Source organism: Synchiropus splendidus, chromosome 14, assembly GCF_027744825.2.
Source record: "Synchiropus splendidus isolate RoL2022-P1 chromosome 14, RoL_Sspl_1.0, whole genome shotgun sequence".
Lineage (NCBI taxonomy): Eukaryota > Metazoa > Chordata > Actinopteri > Syngnathiformes > Callionymidae > Synchiropus > Synchiropus splendidus.
This window is the reverse complement of record NC_071347.1, coordinates 13,283,634-13,305,327: the sequence shown is the minus strand read 5'-3', so window position 1 is coordinate 13,305,327 and position 21,694 is coordinate 13,283,634. Positions and strand designations below refer to the sequence as shown.

Below are 21,694 nucleotides of genomic sequence, written 5' to 3'. Positions count from 1 at the left end.
CAGACCTGACGCTCTGTCTCACAGTCACCAGTAAATCACAGTCACAAAGAAGCCCCACAGTCCTGCAGCTCCAAGGTAAATATACCAACACCACTTTAACGCTGCATACTGAACATTCCGAGACGGACTGCGTGGGCGAAATGATCTGGGTTTTAAAAAAAAAAAAAAAACAAGTGTCCATGGCTCCTAAAATAGCCAGCAGACACACTAGATCAGTGATGGGCCAGTGTGTTCAGGTGAGGGACCAGGTGACCAGAGAAGGGGGGCCACTTACGTGCTGCATGCCGTCATGGCTTGACAGGTGTCTCCAGTGCAGAACTCTGAGATGGTGCTGTACTGCAGGTTGATGAGATTGAAGAACGTTGTCGCTGCGAGTGAGAGCAAAAGGTCAACATCAGAAAGTCATTCTGACTGAAACAAACGTGAGCCTTTGTCCTCAGTGGCTCTCTGGCTGCAAAGGTCATGGCTGATGCTTCAAAACATTCATCTACCTGACACAAATACCTTTGCAACCAGGAAGGTGCCGCTCCTCTTCGCCTATTCAAAACAGATAGCTGGATGACAGGGAAAGCCCCGGGCACGTGTGACACAGTTTCAACATTCTCCCCTGCTACTTAGTTCAATATATTTGCATCTGCATTGGTTGGTTTTGCCCCTTCTGTTCCATTTATTTTATAGACCCAAGTGCAAGTTAGTGAGTCAGCATTAATAGATCTAACCATGAATGGTTCTTCAATAGCTAAAATGTTGCAATCCTGAAGTCGCAATGAGAATTATTGAATAATTCTCATGTAAAATAACCATTTTACTATCTAATAATTGCTTCAAATATTCTTTAGAGCATTTCAATGGACATTCAGAACATTAATTATTCATTTTTTATTTAGTTAATCTTATATATATTATTATCAGTGCTGTATTTGATATTGCTACCATCATTAATGTTGTGAGGGTGAAGGCTTTGACTTTGACGTTTCTCTGACTCCATTAAGTGATGATTAAGCACTTTTAGAACGGTTAATTATAATAACAAATCTAAAAATAACTCATTCATTTAAAGAACGTAACCTAACCATCAAAATTGCAGATAAAAATGCATTCTATTCTTAGTTCTATTTGTATGTATAATTGCTTCCATCTCCTATATTTCATTGGCAGATGTTTTGTTTTCTGATGGTGTTCATTCATTATCTTATTAACTCATCACATCCACCGCTTGAGCGGACGACGTCTGCACTGGTTCCTCATTCCTGTGCTGTTCACTTATCATAAACTGTGACGCTCCATGACATCACACCGGAGTATTTTCTCAAACACGCTATTTCCTGGTTCAAGTCTGGAGAACTGGGATGAATGTTGAATCTCTCAAGACATCGAGAAGCCTGGTCGCAGCTCCGTGGGCACCAAGATCCCACAAGGCTGTAAAGACGCTGGCAGTGAGCGACGAAGGCTGCTTCACTGGAAACAGGTTCTGAGCAGCGACGGCAGGTTTGATCGAGACGAAAGCAAAAACATCTTTCATAACAGCTCAAGTAGGTGTGATACAGGTAGTGGTTTTCCACAACCGTTAAGGTTTGGAGTCCATGCCAAACACTAACAACTATCTGGGTCCAAATCTGACTTGTGGCGTAGCCTGCTGTAATGGAATTGAGGCATCAGTCTGCCAAACTGTGAATCTATGACAGAAAGTTTTGTTATGTTGAGGAAAAAAGAGACTTAAAATTTACATATTTTATATTAATTCTAAAAGATAGTAAGTGTTCAATGGAGTTGTTGGTGTATTGTTAAATTCTGTGCCGAAAACTCTCCAAACTAGACTAAAATGATAGTAAGTTTAAGTGAAATTACAGACAAAAGGCGGAAAAAATAAATTAAAAACTTGAGAAAGAACTTGTGCATGTTCTGTCTTTCATACAACATGTGAGAATCACTCACTGTTGCTGGCGAGCCATTCGTTGAGGTCGATCTCTCTGGGCAGCACCACCAGCTCCTTCAGATCGAAGTCCACCACTCGGATTTTTGTGAACTCTGGCTCCAAATATTGCTTCTTCTCTTCTGCTGGAGGCTTCTTTCCATTTGGCTTCGTCTTTGACTTCCTGCGACAGAGAACAGGGAGAAGATTAACCGGCTGTGGAGAACACTGACTCAAATGAGTGACAACTTCACAAGATTGTTTTGTAACACCCAAGATGACGACTACACAAGTGTGGTTATGACGGATGGCACCCGAGCAGTCCAAACAATGTGCCCTCTGTTGCTGTACCTGACCCTTCCACGCTGGCCTCTGACCTCAAATTAGGTCTGGAGCGCCGGCACAGACGGCCATCCTAAGCGTCTGCCACTTCCACTGCTGGTTTTAGCACGAGGACGTCATATCACACTCTTCCTGCACTTCCACCCCTCCCCTTCTGCTGCTCCCACTCATTCAGTGCAGCCTCTGCGGTCCCGGGGTCAAAGGTCGAACGAGGCTTGATACATGAGTGAGACAAATAAACACAGTTGAGGCTTGTCTGGAGGTGGCGGCACAAAATGCGATCCACATACAAGCCACTTCCCGTGCTAATGACCTTCAAGCCAAATTTGGGGGCGACTACAACCCTCACACCAACCAGTTATCACACTGCTAACACATTCTAATAAGTGTCCTCCTTCACAGAGGTTTACAGCAGCAGAGGCGCGGGTGCCATCTTTCCAGCATGAAGTATAATGAAGAGCAACTGTAGATTCAACATCCAGCTCTGTGAAACCCACCTCAGGGTGTCAAGTGGAGAGCAGCTTTTCATGCTATCTACGGTGTATTTCGATTTTATCTAAAAAAAATAAACCAGAACTTTGTATCAGCCATGATAAAACACAGAAACAGAAACACAGAAATCTTAAAATATGTGCTGACGACAGCATTTTACAGGTACAGGCAGTGATGAATGACTGCTGGTCTCATGATCCGGTAGACAGACAGTACTTAAAGGTCAGACATGCTGAGGACAAAAATTAGTCAGTAGTCAGACTCATTGCACGTCAACCGTCGGAGGATTTACGTTCCAAACTCCAGTTTTTACATCATAATGACGACGACCGGCTGCTTCAGGACAAAAAGGCCTTAAATCCACTGGAGACATATTTAAGTAAGGCTGGAGAGAGAACAGGCGGGAGGAATCGCTGCAGATGGGGAGAAAGGAATGACAGATTGACACCAGCCCAGGAGATATCCATGGGAACTAATAAACACTTAAAAACATGGCAAGACTGTGAAGCACGAGGCCTCTCCGCCGGGAGCACGGCACTGTTTCCACCTCAGCAAACAACGGCAGGCATGCGGACACGCAGCGAGTCAGTGGACCTCTTTCTTAGTAAATGTTTAAGATTCCCGCGTTCCACGTCTGCCACACTTCAAGGTGAACGTCGTGAGAAAAGTTTGCAGCGCACATCTTCGTAAATGACCTTCACAATTACACCCAAAAGTCACACCACACTGCCTGCAATCTCATTTGCTGGCTAATGATTCGTCAAGTGCTTCACGTCCTGCTCTGGGACGATGGCCGGGATGTTGAAGATCATTTATAAAGCAGGAACATCACAGGCGGCTAACTATTAATGAAGATGCACTTTCTGTCATGATTGTCACACAACACACAAACCCAACTTGCGTGAAAATGGTGGATCTTTCAGTAAGGAATGTGATAAGATTTCTCAGTTCATACACAAAGACAAAAAAATAGAGAAGTTCACAAATAGGTCATAAATGTGGCACCATGGCAACAACAGCGCCACACAGAAGACATGCTGAAGGTATCAGTCTGAACTGTCCACCTCAACCTAAGAAGAAAAACCTAAAATGTTAATACTTAGTTGCTTTTTTCCCCTCCTACTCAGCATGTATTGTTTAACCTCATGTTCAGACCACGGAGAGGCGCGGTGACAGCAGCCTCAGATTCCAAAAGTGCTGGTGTTTTATCCGATCTGGTGCTTGTTTATCTGCTCAAACGTCTAATAGCTATCTGCATCCTAGGTCCAAGCAGGAACCCCCCATCAACCACAACAAGAGACTTCAAAAAAGTGTTTCAAGTTGCAGACAGATTCATGTGGTCTGTCTGGTTCTGGCGCTTGAGCAACATGTTCTATCATGTGAAAGAGCTTTAGCAAGCGCTTCATCCGCAGACACCGTCAGCTCACTTTTCAAAGACTTTGTGTTAAGTGTTTGGATCCTGTGCACAGTTCATGTTGGTCTCCCACCACCATCTCCGTTCACCAAGCTATTTCCTGCCCTTGAAATTTCATCATGTTCCATGAAAAAAAAAAAAAAACCTTCCTACCCCGAACAGGACACAGGAGGCGAATATCTGGAGCTATTAGATTATTTTAGGATAAAGAAAAACTTCCTCTGTGCCAGAATTCTTCACCTCATACGTCTGTTTTGACTGTGTGCTTGGCAAACTTCTGCTGGGCAAGTCTTTGCCATAAAAGGCAGCAGATGACTCTTTCGCCTCACCAGACCATGAGGCGGGAGGAGGACTGAAGCCAGGACTGGGCACATGCGTCCAGGCGACTGGGCTGGACTCACACAGCCAGTCCGGCACCAAAAGAATCCTTCCTATGATGTGGGCCGCACGAAAACAGAGTGACACAGCCTAGATCCCGGACGGTGGTTATCTCGTACACACAAACCAGGAAACAGGGTTGTATAGTTGGGTGACATGGAGGTCACTGCAGCAGATCTGTGGAGCGACAGACCCGGCAGCTGTTCAACTCTGTCTGTAGGCAACACAAGCAAACCCCCTTTCACTTTTCCTCCACCTCCCCCCGCCATCCAACGTCACTTACCACCTTTCTTCTACTCCAGCCTCGCTCACACACAATGCGTTACACACACACCTACATGTTAAAAGAACATAGTTCAGTACAAACAGTACACTCTTGTAAGCAGCCCGTTACTTCACTCGCAGAGCGCGCTGCAGCTGTTAAAGCACACATAGAAGCCCAGTAGAATCTGACTGTGACTCCCGTGTGAGGGACAGTGATTGCACAAACATGTGTGCGTCCTGGTGTGTCGACAAACTACTCAATCTGATGGATCATTCGCTTCACAAGCGGACTGCAGCATGTTGCAGTAGTGGCGCTCATAAAGAAAACCCCTTCCAGATTCATTCTGGCACAGGTCAGGGCCACATTACAAAACTCTGCTGGAGACTTGGCTTGAGTGCATGTTTCAAAACAGCATCCTTTTTTTTGTTTCTCCCCCACATATTACAAAAAAAACAAAAACAAACAAAAGACGGGACCCGGATACCAAAACTATTTGCCAACACAAACCACATCAATTGGACCAACACACTAGACCCGCTAACAACAGAGGTTTTGGTTATTGCCATGCGGAGAGTGGAGAGTGGATGTTATTTATCTAGTTAACCAACTAGTGCCTCTACCACTGTACGCATATTTCCGCATAATCTGAAGGCTACATCACCAAGCTGTTAAAATATAAAGCCTGCAAAATTATTGTCATAAGCAGATGGGAGAAGTTTGTTTGTTTTACAAATAATAAACCTTCATTTAAAAAAGGCGGTTGCGATGAGGAAACTGCTCTGACTCATTAATTATTGTTTGATTTTTTTTTGTCCACATCCTCTTCCAGCTCAGCTCTCCATGATAGAATAACTGCCAGTGATAAAACAAAATATCCTCGTCTTCCGTTACAACGTTTTGAAAGGCAAAAAAGGTTCTACACAAATATTGACGAAGCAGCCACCTGTTGGAGCAACAGAGCCATGTACTGTGAAATGATGAACTTGAGTGTGATAAGAAAAGGAAAGATAAGGAGTTCAACGGTCAAGTGTCACAAGCTTCCACCTATTCTAGACAAGACAAACAAGACAGACGGTTAAAAATCCATGGATTGCTTCCGCCTATGTGATGCGAGTTCATCATTAACTGCAATTTTAAAAAGCCCAAAGAGTTCCATATCAGCAGCAAACTGGTGACGCTTTAATCATCCATTGATAAGAATTAAATGAGTTAATTCTTATCACTTTTGGAGGAGACGAGGAGCCGGAGTCAGGCAGCTCAGGTTTCAGCCCGTCCTCACAGGCTATTTAAGGAATCAAATTGAATAGCCGCAATGGTTCCTTTCCCCGAAAAACCACAGGCTGTGGAGAGCAGACTGAGCACACCACTGTGAACCACAGCAGCCATTACAGGGCTAAAAACAGAGTTTGGGGCGGACAAAACGGGAGGGTCTAAAGCTGCTCCTGAAGTTTCTGGGTAGATTAAAAGAAATCTGGCAAATACTCATCAGATCTGGGGAGATAAGAGGCAAACTCAAACAAAGAGGTCCCAGCTGCTTCCACATAATCAATGGCCTTAGGAACACTGTAAACGTGTAGCCACGACGAAGGCTTTACAAGTGTGTGCACACAGTTCAGTCAGCATCATTGCCCCAGCTTAGCTCAGATCCAGGCTCCATTCAGTAGCTCTTGGCCTGGAGTGGCTGCCCAGACCCCCTGCCAAAACCATAATGGAGCCTCATCAACATCACAACGCACATGTTTGACAGGAAGAGAAAGGGCAGAGGTCATGAGGAGATAAGAATTGGCCTCAAGAGAAGTACTTGGGACAAGGTTTGGGGGGGTGCGAGCTCGGACATGACGGAAGAGGAGAGAATTTGATAAGACAAGCGAAGAGATGATATCAACTCTTTCACATCAATGTCAAAAACCCAATTAATGAAGTAGCAACACTGCAATAGAGCGTAACAATCACAGCCTCACTGTTAGTGGTCAAGTTAACTTTTAACATTGCAAATTGATTAACTGCTTATTCCTTATGTAACTAAATTATACAAGTTTTTGCAATAGTTTGCAATGCTTTTCACTGACCTAATTCATCACCCGTAGCCCTACAACACAATGAGGGCTTCCATCTGACCCTTCAGGTTTACCTGTTCACAGCAACATTAATGCTGCAGTCCTCACGCTTCATGTCTTATTAGCACCTCATCTCTAGCTCGCAGGGATTATCGTTACACAAGCTTAAAGCAAATAGCATAGGTAAAGTACACTCAATTAAAATTCCACAGAGACAACAAATAAGCACAATAGGAGGCACATGCTTTCGGGAGAGATTGTAGCATAATTTTCCAAGACAACATCTCACACTTCCTCTTTGCCAAAGGCAATTCACCATTCGCTTGAAGTAGTAAAACCAACCGCTATGGAAAACCCCAACACACCCATAAATCCTCCAACTATGTATCCCGGTTTAACTTCTCTGAAGTCCATCCTGAGTCGAACGAGAGAAAAACATTTGCTCCGGGGCAAGTAATAAACGAGTGTGCTCTTCACAGTGAAACTCAGAAAAAGGAGGGCAACATACATATTAAACAGTTCCAACAGGACGTGTCTCTACCTGTCGCTGGTTTTGCAACAGACAAAATAATCCATAAAAAAATAACAGTGTGTGGTCACCATTAACATCTACTAAAACGGTGGGTTATTCCCGCTCCATTTCTCCTCATGTGACCACCAACCACGATACCTTGAAGGCCTGGTGTAGCAAACACCTGTTCCCACGACTAAGGTAAAAGGAAGCAGATCTATAGCCGTATTAATACAAGCTGTCCCCCGGAGGGACACACTCATGCTGCATGACTTCCTCATTTGACATATCCAGGTTAAATGCAAATACGGAAACTAAACACACCACATGTTTACCAAGTCATGCATGTTTGTTTTCCGCCAAGAGTTGCGTTAACCCTCGATGGGTTGTATCAAACAAAACCCTCACTGTTAATGCCACTTATTTGGGCCACACATTCGGAAAAGTCTGCACATGGTGTGAAAAGAATTTCCACACCACTTTAATGCACAAAATGTGGGTCAAGTAAGCAAGTCTTCTTGTAAACATGCAGAGCAACAGTGTAGACTCAGACAAACAATATGTTTTTCAAATCATCTAGACGAAATAAAAGTATTTGGCATACCACTGATTTTGAGATGTATGTGAATAACACATGTATTATATTGTATCGCTCCTGCCCTCAAGAGTTACAAACGGAACAAGGCGTTTTTTGGGCCGTAATGACCGTCTGCTCCTTAGCAGCGACCCCAAAAACCAGAGGTCACTCTATTCTAGTAATTACTGCTAACAAGAGACAACCAGTCTGCGCTTTTTCGGACGGGCACATGCACGGAAATACACTTGCACCACCACTGTAACAAGACACTACGAGGCTTGAAACTCGACAAGTAACAATAAACAAGAAGAACTGGAACACACGACGTGATAGTTGTTAAGATGGAATGGAAGTACTGACGAGGACTTTTTTGTATGTTTTACGTGGCAGTGAAGAGCGTGACGTGTGTCTTACCTTAGCACCTTACCGACCGCTTGAAGCACCATTTTGCAACTTAGTCCGTTTTTTGAGTTTCTCTGAGAGTGCATGTCCGTTTTGTCACCAGAGAAAGAGCAATAATCGCCGACCATTCTTTAAATCATGTAGCTATGCGGTCAGAGTTTCTGCCACACCGGTAACACAGCATGTGAAGGACTGAACAACATCTGAAGCTCTGAAGCGGCACGGAAAAGTTTATGAAGAAGGCGCACCGAGAACCGCCCCTCTCAGCGCCACGGACCAATCAGAGCGGACGGTTCCTCTGCGCGGGCGGGGAGAAGTGACGTCACAATCTGCCCATGTGGAAGAGGTTGCTGCGCTTCCTGGGTAGTTACAATGCAACAACAGGTGGTCAGCCAGTAAACGGCGGTTGTAGAGATATAAAAAAGGTGTTTGGAGTTTTTATGAACCCGCTCTTGTCCGCAAGCTTTAAGTGCAGAGGAGCCATGAAATAAAAACAAACTAAAATTGAAGCTTAGACTTCCCAGATGAGGTTTTACTAAAGGAAAAGGCGTCTCTATGTTGTAGATAAGTTGGATTTGTTGTTATAGTGTCAACTACTGAACATTGACATTGGAAATCAGTAAACACAACCTTCATTTATCATCCCTTTACTGCTTAAAATTCTTAGTTACATATCATTTGCAATCTATAAAGAAAAATAATGAGTGTGAAACAAATATCTATTATTAAATACAATGTCTTCATTCATAACTTAGGTACAATCAATTTATTCACATATAGTAAATGACTAACGTCTCATTAAAAATACTTTAAATACTTAAGATCACTATTCTGTGACTTGATGCAGCAGTAGCACCGCTGGACTTGTTCACTCTCAACAATGGACTGGCCTATGCAGATATCACTCCTTTCTGGCAACCTTGTTTGATGTACATGACCTGCACTTAAGTGTTTTTCGCTGTCACTCGTGGTCGTGTGAGAAATGCTGCATGCTGGGTCTGTGCAGCGACATTCCTGCTTTTGTCTCGGATATGCACCTGGAGTTCAACTTCGACGGCCTGGTAGCAGTTAGGCGTGTTGAAACACGTCCAAGCAGAAGAACCAGTAAGAGAATCAAACTAGTGCTTTGCTCCAACATTATACCTTTCAAAATGCATCTTCATCAGTACAAATTTAGGGGAACAGTTAAGACATCCTGCGAGAGGCTAACATATAAGAGTGAGATTAATCAAACTAAATATGTGAATATTGTGAGTGACGTTACTTTAAGGAGGCAACTTAAATAGAGAAAGAATTTTTTTTTTAAGTATTTTCTTCATAACTTCTCACATTTACGGTTGTCTGTCAGTGACAAGCGTCCTCGTGTTGGACTTGTGGGATTGTTGCACAGCTGCGGCAGTAAGGAAAAACTGGACCAGCTGGCTGTTGTAGACAAAGACACACTAATCTAGGGGATCGCCAGCGCTATGTGCACTCTTTGTATGTGGGTGGGAAGAAGTCGAGAGGAAGATAAAAGACATGGGGAGTTGGACAGTAAGTATGCATTTATGCTTGGGTGTGTGTGAGGGGGGGCAGGAAATTTAGGAAAAGAGTGCAGGAGAATGGCATGTCGCAAAATGGTCAGAGTGAACCCATCTGTGCTCCGTCCACCCAGGTGACACTAAAAGGCCACCGTAGTAACCTTGCTGGTGGAAAAAAAGAAGCCCTCTGTATAGGAGCCGCACCTCTCTGCACCAACAACCATCAGCTCATGCTTATTCCTACCGCAAAAAAATATTGGCACAAACTTTGGTGGGAGGAGAAAAGTGATCCAGGGGCCCACACAACTCCTGCTGTGGCGGCAGTGCAGAGGAGCCGCAGCGGGAACAGAAGAGGCCACTGACTTTTCCCTCCTGCTAAAAATAGAACCCGCCCGTCTGCCCTGGCCTGTTAAGAACACAGTGCGCAGCGCGTTGAGGCGAGATCATGTGATTGTGAGCGTTGGAACCTCACCAATATGTGTACATTTTACACCCATAGCATTGGAACACGGGTGTCGTTTTTGGGCGACTTCCATATACTTCCAAATTATGTCACTTGCTATAAAGAAGTTAAGTGCTGAATCAGCAAATATTTTGAATTGAATGTAATGGTCTTAACCACAGAATATTGCACACACAAGAACCCTGAAATCCAAATTATCTGGTTATTACCGACTTAATGAGGATCTACATATAGATGCTATTCGGTAGAAAACAACTGTAACCAACTTCAGAACCGCACAAGTGACACGTTAAAGATGCAGTAAACGCGCTAAATACAGCAAGTTTGGAGGTGTAATGGAAAGAGAAAAGCACTGGGAACTTTCCATTAATTTGCCCCATCTATTGGGTCCATGTGGTTACTGAAAATAGAAGACATCCTTTCAGGATCACTGAAGCTTGGCCTGGACTCAGCATTCACTCTTGAGTAATTCTGGACTAAGTGCTTTAATGAATCCAGCCTGACACTCGAAGGGCACACATTTTGCTCTCCACATGCTCACAAGACTCCATTCCGCAGTTAAGCAGGCAATATGTAGGCACACCTGAACTTTGTTGGGTTATTTTCGCAACAGGCGGAGACAGTGACATTACAAGTGAGAGGCTGAATTTGGATCTGTCCCCTCTTACACAACGTCTGACGCGGGTGGAAACCAACAGCCACATTTCATTGTCTGACAGCCAAAGGTTGACTTTTTCTCCGCCAATAGCGTCACAGTCACCTTTTTTACTTACTGCAAACAAGTCATGGCATCGCTCATGTACTACCAAACCAGACGTGGCAATAAAACCCAAATTACTACGCTCATCAAGAACAGCTCTATGAAGCCTGGAACAGAGGTGAACTAATGCTGTATCTGGCAACATTCCTTTATGGAGTAGTCTGATAACAAAACATGAAAAGACTTGCCATGGCATTCATTCAACTCTAGACTTATGTAAGAGGATCATTAAAAAAAGAATGTAAACTAAAAACAGGGTCTCCTGAGCAGAATTTCATTTCAATGTTCAAAAGGTAACCACATAAAAAGAATGACAAGGTTAACAGAAACACTGTGACGTCACCTGTGACTCCAATTGTGTTGAGATTTAATCAGACGATTAAAGAAATAATAAAGACAACAACCTGAAAGAGTTACTTATCAGTTATAGAGATAACAGACAACAAGGGCGGTGGGAAAAATGCAAGCTATTCAAACCATTGCGGTGTTCACGTCACAACTGCACATTTAGGAGGCAAACCAGTGCTGACAGATCTGGGAGTACAGAACGCTGAAATCCACATAAAACAAAGACAACGTAACAAGGGTGTGTTTGAATAATTACAATAGAAGACCACGGTGTACTTTTAACCAGCAAAAAGCATCTGAGAAATGAAGACATGTCCATTGCAGTATGGTCACACTTGACTGAGTTGACTGTTGGGACTTGTAAAACAAGATTTGGTTATCCTTCAATTTAGGTTGGTTCAAGAGGGATGCAGCCTCAAAACACAAACCTTTTCCACATGAACAAGCGTCCACGAACCCACCCGAAGCGACCTCATATGGACATCTCAGTAGTAATTGGATCAAAGGAAAGGGTAATACTCTGGATGTGACAAATTTTAGGCACCAAGTGTCAGGTCAGGACATCATGAGAGAGGACCTGTATTCTAAACGCAACTACAGTCATGGCACTAGCCATGAGGGGTCGCCTCCATGGTGTTCTCCAGAGTAATGACAGATTTACCCACTGACAGGGGCCTTTTATCCCTTAGCTAAAGATTCTCACAACCTGGACAGGCCAAAAGAAGTGGAGAAGATCAGGAAGAAGTTGGAGACATGCATTCTTAAGATGCCATCCGAGAGGTTTGTCGGCCGAAATTAAAAAGTGTGGGAAACATTTGAGCGGCGTCATGGCCAGCAATGATCACATCTACTGAGGTGTAGATGACAGGCCTCGGAGTTAGTCAAAGTAGATGGACTGGAAGATACCGGAGCCTGTGGCTTGTGAAGGCCAAGGGACAAATATCAGCTGACAAACAAGCTGAAGTTCGGCATTTGCAGCTTCTCTTTGGTGATTGACACACAGATGTTGACCTCAACTATCTTCCCTTAGGCCTCCAGTTTTAATTTAAGAGTATCTGTATTAAGAGATCACAAAATGATTTGGCTCAAGTTTGTGTTTTGTCCGTCTTCTCACCATATACATTCTCGTGACAAGTGTTTCCATTTCAAGGCACTTAACTTAGGGATTTTTGGGTGTCAACTATGGACTCTTGTTTGAACCAATTATTTATTTATTTATGTATAATTCATTGTGGTCACAGTAATGTACACGACACGACACAACACACAAGACGTGCACGAAGAATCATGCACCCAGAATCAAGAACTTGATTGAGATTTACTTTTTTTCTTGTGATGTTTTACAAACACTGTGAACAATGAAGGTTGCATGCACATGTGCTCTTTAAAATCTCGATAACGTTTAGTTTGAGGCCTAAGGTAACGCAATCCCTTCTCTCCTTTCCACCATCTCAGCCTTGAAAGCCTGGCTCCTATATTTGCATTTGCACTCTCCCTCTTCCAGCCTCAATCTCACTCTTTTCGCTTTGCATTCCTGCTCGAGAACGGCAGCATGCAGGGACATGCCACCTCTTCCAGCTCGCACAACCGTGAACAGAGGAGAAACAAAGTGAGGCCAGTAAAATGAAAAACATGAGAAAAAAAATAAATTAAATAAATAAAAAAACACGTTTGATGAGGCAATGGCTCTAAACTATTGTTTTGCCACATGATAGATGAAAATATGCTTAAAATGAGTTGCTAATCTGGCGAAGCAAAATGTGAAGAAGTGAGGAATTCTTGACGTTTGTCCAAATCATTATCTGCCAGGATATTGCTTAGGTTGGCCCTTATCATAACAGGAAAGAACTGGACAGAAAGCAAGAGATTACTTGGGAGGATGTAAGAGATTACTGCAATGATGAATGTTTTAAAGGTGACCAGCTTGACATTAGCCAAGAAAACTTGGACACAGAGCACATATACTTCTGAATTAATTTTAGGTTTCAGTCAAATATGACTAAAGAATAATTCCAATATTGTCACAGGATATTTATCTCTGCTTATTTACGCTTTCTTCCAAAAGTAGTTTGAACAATGTGGACAGTTCAGCGTTCCTTGCTCAGTGCACTCCTCCTCTCGACATTCCACCACTAGAATCTGAATCCATGTCACAATCTGCCTCATGAGAAGTCAACCACCTGCTTAGTTATAAGAGCACATGAACGAGATGATGGGCCGGCTTCAAATCTCCCCTCAGAACTGGAATGCCAGCTCAGGTTTAGGTGAAATAGAAAACCTGCACAGTAACTTGAACAAATTGTGCCGCAGGTGATCCAGCTCACACCGTGTGGCTTGTCCACACACATCAACGTCATGAGATCAGTCACATGACCTCAGTCTGCATGAGAACGCCGGTCAAGCCACGAAGACAATGACAGGACATTTTATGGCGACTAACCCCAAACATTTCAAAAGCTTTTGTATATGTTTTGACTGGCAACGTGGACCGCCAGGACTGCTTTGTGTATCCTCTCCACAAGAAAGATGAAATGGTTTCCCAAGGCAACACCTCTGTTCATACAACTACAATAACATTTTTTTTTAATCCTCCCTTCCTGGGAGGAATCCGATAACCTCAGAATCTAAAATATGAAATACACCCTCTGAATTCCTCAAAACCTGATAAAAGCTGAACGTGCTCCAAACATCAACAAGAGATTATCATGGCAGAGTAGCACAGCAGTACATGAGGTGGTTAGCCTGGACATGTGACTATTCCCACAAACATATTCAAACACACAAGTAGGTTTTGGATACAATGCCGCCGCCTGCTGGCGAACACTTCCCTTACAGCAACTGTCCAGAGACTGGCCCTGTAAATATATTGTTTTATTGTTTCTGCTGAATATCAGTATATTACTTGTGTATAACTCTGCATGGAGACAAAGATTTGTTAAATATGATGAAGTGAAAAAGGTGGGACAAGCTTTTGACAAAGACAAACTGGGTTGTCCAAACACAAAAACAAGTTATGCAAAACATGCAGCGAGGAAAACAGAGTCAAGTAGAACCTTGGTTTTGTCATAAGAGTTTTGACCGTTTAGTCCTTAAGAAAGAGTCAGCCAATGTCAAGAATCTGAAAGAATGCACACTGCTATTTTTTTTCTTGTGTAATCAAGAAACAGCTCCAATCTGTGGCTGCTTTTTTTCCCCATTTTGGTGCATGGTTGCAACGAGTCAAACTAATCTCACCTTACCTTTTGAAGAATTACATTGCACAAAGAACATGAACTAACTTGCAAGGTTACTATTTTGAAAATTTAAAGGAAGAAAAGGCGGGCGGATTACGTAAAGTTTGCAGGGCAAGTCAGTGAGTGTGCTACTGTTTGTCCAGAAGCACAAGACTGGAGTGTGTGAATGGAGAAGAAGGAACGTCATGGAAAAGGATAGAGTGAGGAAATGAAGAGGGGTGGCAGGGAAAGTTTGGGGGTAACGCCCATGTTTGCACAGGATATGTGTATGTGGGAGGTGCAGCATGATGGGGAGAACAGAGCTCTTTTCATGCCTCTTAAGACAAGAAATCAATTAAAAGATTATTTAAAAATTCAGCACAGACGGTTTACCGGCAACATGCTTAAGGGTCTTACTGTGACGTGAGAAAGAAAAAGAAAAAAAAATTGCCCCATGATGATGATAATGTGTCTAAAAGTGGACAGAGCACAGATAAAAAGGGTGTGGGTCTCTGGTGCCGTTTCAGAAGATTGTGATTTGGCGGTGCGTGGTTGTGCATGCTTGTCTTGATCCAGTCCATTAACTCTAAAGTGAAGGCATTAGGGCAACAACTTCCTAGACGAAGGAATGCTCGTGTGTGTCTGATTGCAATTACCAGAACACACAGATGTTAACTCGGGACGACTCTGACAGGATGTCAAAAAAAAAAAAAAAAAAAAAGTAAGATGAAGAGAGAACAAGTCAAACCCTTTTAATTTGGCTCACAACACACACCAGACTGTTGTAGGTGTGTTACATAACTGCCGGTGTGTCTGCGTTCACTCGGCCTCGGGACACAAGCAAAAACACAGAGGTGAAAGATTAAAGAAGGGGTTGAGGCGGACTCTTGAACTGAGGGATGGGATTTATTTCCTGTGTAGGCAAAAGCTTGCTGCGACCAGACAGACTGGCATGAGAGTGAGCGGTGAGGTGTAGTTTTAGTTTGTTTACTTGGCTCATCAAATGACCTGCTCGCTCCATAACCCCCGAGGACATAGATTGAACTGACAAGCTTTGCCCTCTGCCTCTGAGAAATATGTCGAGGCTTCGCATGCAAATATTACGATAGGAATACATTACTTGTGAATCTAAACTGGGCTTTAAATTAATATTACACCTAGTGGTGGTCAGATCCAGAGATCTTTTGACAAAAGGGAAGCCTAAGACCGAAGGCCAAAAGATTAAAAAATCCAGCTGGGGGAAAGAAACATAAGAGTGTGAGGAAGTTTGGATGAAGTGAGTGTGTTCTGCTATGTGCAGTCCCTCCTCTAATCGGATTAAGAGTTGCACACAGTTTGTGTGTCGACTGTCCATAACTTGAAGGAAGTCTGGCTCTTTTAAGACAATACATTGGGGTACAAATGGTCAGGAATATGGCTTGCCAAGCAGAGGAGTACAGTGAGTTTAGATATCCTTAGGTGGTCAAACATGCTTCCTTAATGAACATACACTTAGTCACAGCTCAATTTAAAGTCATGAGCATTGTCATGTTAGAGAAAGATGCCAACATGACAACGAGTTATGCTGGTGTTAGCATTTTGTAGCACCTCTCACAAAGGACAAACGCTCTGATCTCACAAGGACAAAGATTTTTGTGTGCAAGAGTGAGTCACCCCTCTCAGCGTGACGTCAAAGCAGCTGTGATGTTCAGGTGTATGGATCTATTTATGGTGAACGGGGGGAGCTTAATGGTCCAGCCTCAGTCAAATCCCCATAGCCCAGGATGAATAAAACAGATGAGAGAACCACACAGCAGCAAATATATAATACAGCCGTCTGCATTTGTATTTAGAGGCAGAGAGTGAAAAAGAACGACACACATACTCACCACCTTCTCCCTCACACCACCAAATACTCGCTCAGAAAGTGAGGCGCCCAGAAACTTCCTGTCTCCCTTCTAATGGGCCTCTTGTTTCTCGGGGCAGAACCAAAAAGCTGGGGGCTGCTGTAAGAGTTACAGTTACTACCACTTTTCCTGGCAACCTCCAAGCTCCATGCAAAGTCTTCGGGCCAATTGTTTTCATACTGAATTCTGTCTAAGTCTTTTCCTGCCACCTGACCAACTGGCGAACACAATGCAGTCATTATCTGCTTGCCAATTGGGCCACCAAGCAGCTGTAATGAGTTTTTTCCATGCCCACAGGGCACCTGCTGCCACACACGTTTACTCTGCATTTAGAATTTGACTGATCAGCACACAAGACAGCTTTCAAGGCGTGACTACAAACATGCTGCTGTGGTACAGGCAGGCATGGGTTCATAATGGTCCAGCCAACAAGACAATTTACTTAGAGGCAATTATTAAAACATATGACAACCTAGGAAAACCATAAAAATAATCATGCACTCCATACGACAAGTTGTTTTTCTGCAAATTAAAAGACATAAAGAAGTGGAAAATATGTTTATGCTTGCAGACGAGTGCTCTATTCTCGGGCTTCTTAACCTTTTTGATCTTGGGGCCCACCTTTCCTTGAACAAATGGCCCCAGGCCCCATTCAAGTAACAGAACTGATTCATTACTCTTGATTTCATTCGCTAGCAATAGCCATAATTAATCTACTTACATGTAAACAAAGCAATAACTTGTGAAATGACATGAAACCATGTGATCATCGCAAAGATATTTGTCATCGAAAACTCCAACCAGTTGCAGAATCAGGTGCAAGTAATATTCATCAAATTTACAAAATCTGCAAACTGTATACTTGCATACTTGGATTCAAACTGTTGAGAAAATTGGAAAAAAATGAATAAAATACAGAATAAAATATAATAAAACCATGTCTAAATATCAAGATACAAGTTAAGTGTAAACAAAAGTATCGCCATAAAATGTTCCAATTCATTTTCAAAACTGCTTCTACAGGTGCTTTCATGAACAGTTTTAACTTGATCATTTATTCTTTTCAAGAACTTCAAGAACATAGTTGTTAACAATCATAGATTTGCACTACTGCCACCATACGTGGCTAATCTACTAAAACTGAGCGTCTCCCGTCCCTCACAGCCCAAAGGTATAAAACAAGAAAACTTTTAGCAGCTCTCTAGGAGGCACTCGCGGCCCAACCATCAGCTGGTCCTATGATTAAGAATCACAGCTTTATTCCACTCAGAATTGATAAACACCTTTATGTTATTTAATTGCTATCCAACTGTTTAGACACGACAACAGAAGCCACATGCCTCAGACTGTCAACCACTATCAAAACTATTAAATTGTTTGGCCACATGCGACTGTAATGTTGTGCAAGTATAAAAACCCTTCAAAATATCTCAATATTATACAGAAAGAAAAAAAACATAGAAAAAGCATCAAGGACTGTCAAAATAATTTTACTGAGGTGTGAGTGGGTGCATATGTTTGCTGACTCTGGAAATCTAAACGCAGAGGTGAGGTTAGTGCAAGGCCATCTCCTTCTCCTGAGCCAGCAGGACGAGGCGGCTAGGGAGCACAAAAACATTATTGGTTATGTAATTGGGCCCGTGTGTGAGGTCTGTCCTCTGCGGCAACTGCAGGTGAAAGAGGAGAGTTCTCTGTGAGTCCAGTCGATACTGAAAATGCTCAGCAGTTCCTCCGTTGTCCAGCCTGGTATGTCCTTAAGAGTCTCAAATGGCTTTGGAGGAAATAGTGTCCCGCTTCACTTCAACAAAGTGGGCACATATTCATTCAACTAATGGAATTTAGGAGGAAAAAACTTCGAACTGAGTACAGTTGTGTGGATTGTAAACTTCATAAAACTATATGCCCTCAGTTACTGATGTTATGTGGCAGAGTGCTGGCTCTAAGCCCAGTTAACACCTACAGACGACACTTGAATGTTTGTGGGAGAAGAGCGGCTTAAACTCAACACATACTGAACACAAAACTGTAGTTTTAGACAAGGCCATCAACACAAACAAGTTGATGCAAAGAAGTACAGATCCTGTACACATTTCCATGAGTGCATCGACAGCATATGAAAATAAAAAAGCAGCAGTTGTTCATTCCAACGTCTCTTTTGTTTCCCCGGCTACACAGGATGACAAAGTGTCTCAATTGTATTGCAGGAAATACAGTAATCCACTTCCTCCCTTGAACTATTCACCAATTGTAGCAGCAGACTAATATTTGCCAAAAACTTTTCCTGCAGCTCAAACAGAGGGCCACATAAGAGGAGAGCCTGCAGGGCCAAGTGGACTGAGAGCAGAGTTTGTTGAGGGAGAATAGTCTCCTTGTTGAGCTGCATGTGTCTGCACAGCGCTCTGCCAAAGATAGCTTAATAGGAGACACATGGCAAACTGTAAGACACTCGTTTTAATAAAACACATACAGAATGATCAACAGTCAAACTTTTGTTTCCGCACTTGCATAAAAACCCAGCCAACATATGTACTTTGTTCAAGCAGATGCTCCCGTTGTGTCTAGCAGCTTCAGTTCCCAGGGCTCTTCCACACAAATTAATAAACAACAGAAACATCAGTGATCACTCACATAACTTCCGAATGGTGTCGCGAGGTCACACTGAGGGGATGCATCTGTGTTTTCACAACAATGTCACAGAGAAACTGGCTGTTTGAAGGGGGAAAAAAACATGCTCTGGGACTCATGAAGTTAGAAGAATCTGCCAACTTCCTTTGTTAAGAGCTCATTGAACTTCAGATCACTCACACACACACACACAAATCCTGTTGAGGCTGGTTAATGTATCGAGGCAACAACCACATGGTGTACTTGAAATCAAAGCAACTCAGCACTTATGCAATATTAAACCACAAAAAAATGTGTTGTAAATGCTGTTTTAAAAAAAATTAAATGTTCTAAGACTTAAATACTAAAACATGATCTGAAGGTCTGCCTTTGTTTCAATGTGAAAGTTACAGAATAAATGTTTGTTATTACTTTGATCTTCATGTGCGACAAACAGTACAAACCCAGTGGTATTGGTTAGTTTTGACTTTAAAGGGCCACAAAAATGATTTGGCTGGACAGATTTGGACCCCAGTTTAAGGCCATCACCTCAAACTATAATTGACAACTTAGTTTCTGACTATGAAAGAAATGATTCAACTTCAGTGAAAACTGCATAAAAAGGAAGCAAAATGCATCTAGACATGAGTATTATATTTAAGAAACACATTTGTAATTCTCTGGTGTGATGCTAAACTTGGCAAAAATGCATCGTACTCAACAACAAGTTTTGGAAAACTTCATTGCCAAGTCAATGTGGAAGAAAGGAGAGCAGTAAATCTATAGTCGAAACTAGTTAAAAACCATGACAGTGCATCTGAGTGGGGACTGTGGCTCATCCCGCTTGAATGCCCTCTGAGATGCTGAGTCATTTATATCTGAAATGTCTCATGCTCGTCCTTATTAGTGCATGAAATAAAGGGAGTAATTCGCCATTACAGCGAAAAGGGAGACGCAGACCTGCCAAAAAAACCCTGCAGAAATATCGTAATCTCAAGACATTACAGGGTTAGAATTACATAAACCATTTTAATACAAATAAATACGGTTCCTCTTTTTGCCAGAATGCTAACTTCTGTGCATATAAACCAACTGTTGAAGCGCCAAATGGTGAAGGTTAACTCTGTCAGAAGTTAATAAAGACCTGTTTGAGTGGGTGTGTGTTCCAAAGCACATCAACCAAGCTTCGTACCATCACCTTGAAGAACTCATGAAGGCTGATGGGAGTCACCGAGGGAGAGGAAAGGCTAAAAATAGACTTGACGGCCCATTTTGGTTTAATGAGCCCATGAATGCACCCGCACACAGCCCTGGTCCCAGGGTTGCCTTGATCATGAAAAATAACAGGCGAGAGAACTAGGCTTTTGTCAAGCAGTCTAGAGGCTAATATGTGCGGATGACGCAAGCATGAGTTTGTGTCTGGTTGCTGTACATACCATCCGTGGTTTATGGTAAACCTTAATACAAAGCAGCTGTTCTGTTTCATGTGGCCGCCAATACAGCTATATTTATATTTTCAACAAGCAGTAACAAGGGACCAATGTCAGCTACGGGACCATGAAAGAGAGGAGCAAGACGTGTTGGCAGCCAAACACCGAAAACTGAATTATCAAGCCTTGCTACTTAGTCCAAGTGATCATGTCATTCTGTGCCAGTTGGGTTCGAAAAAAATGACGGGTTTCACAAACTAACAGTGCCAAGTTCATCTTGATAAAAACAAATGCAAAGTACATAAGCAGAAAAAGAGCAAAGTCTGAAGAGGTCAATACAGTTCAAACACCATAGACTCCCACTAAAGAGAACACTATGTCCAATCACCACTGCAGGACGGTGTCATGGAGCAATTTCATTCCAGCTTTTCATTTGAAACCTAACACAGTGTCCAACGTCTTATTCTCCGCAGTCAGACAGAAGTTTATGTTTCACCGTTGCCTCTGTCCTTAACTCCCTCCCCCATCCTTTCCTTTCCGTCCCACGAGCCAAGTTAGCCTGCGTCTGACTTCAGCAGAATCATTGCCTGATACAGCAGCACTGTCCTCAGACGTCTCCCTCAAACCAAAGAGCAATAACAGAGTGACCAAGGGAATAAACTGTACAAGTCCTGGGACACCAACAACGATAAACAACAACACAAGTTTAAAAAATACGAACGGAATGCTACCTATAAAAGAAGCAGTCGCAGCACACCAGGACCCCCATCCAGACGCTGCTGAGGAAGACGGGCTCAAGACTTTCTTGCTTTACCCCCTCGTCCTCTGTTGCAAAGTCCACTACAGGTGTAGCAGAGCGGAGGTGGTTTTCACTTTCAGCATGGCACCCAGCGCTGGCTCCTCGGACAGGATTAGATTAAGGATGCCTGCAGGTTGTTCAGTGCCCAGGCCAAACAGAGGCACAGAAACAGACAGAATCAAAAAATAACAAGAGAGACACCTCTGTGAGTGGGTTTCCTTCACCCTCCTGTCCAACTACTGCAACTGTCTGCCTCTCCTTCACACTCGGGCACTCTCTCTCCCTGTGTACCTACCTCCCTCTCTCTGCCTCACGCCCTCTC

The 21,694-nt window shown here is 43.0% G+C and overlaps 1 protein-coding gene across 4 annotated transcripts in view; it reads right to left on the bottom strand.

Moving 5' to 3' along the window:
* Window positions 1-21,694, bottom strand: part of mob2a (MOB kinase activator 2a) — a 47,166-nt gene that overhangs the window by 3,549 nt on the left and 21,923 nt on the right. For 2 of the 4 annotated variants that reach the window (XM_053886036.1, XM_053886035.1), the window contains exons 2-3: window positions 1,936-2,096; window positions 275-368 (exon numbers count right to left, since the gene is read on the bottom strand). In XM_053886036.1, coding sequence (XP_053742011.1) covers window positions 275-368; window positions 1,936-2,096 — 255 coding nt within the window. Of the gene's footprint in view, window positions 1-274; window positions 369-1,935; window positions 2,097-8,362; window positions 8,587-21,304; window positions 21,635-21,694 lie in introns of those variants that run through there. The other 2 variants (XM_053886034.1, XM_053886033.1) reach the window with 2 other exon arrangements.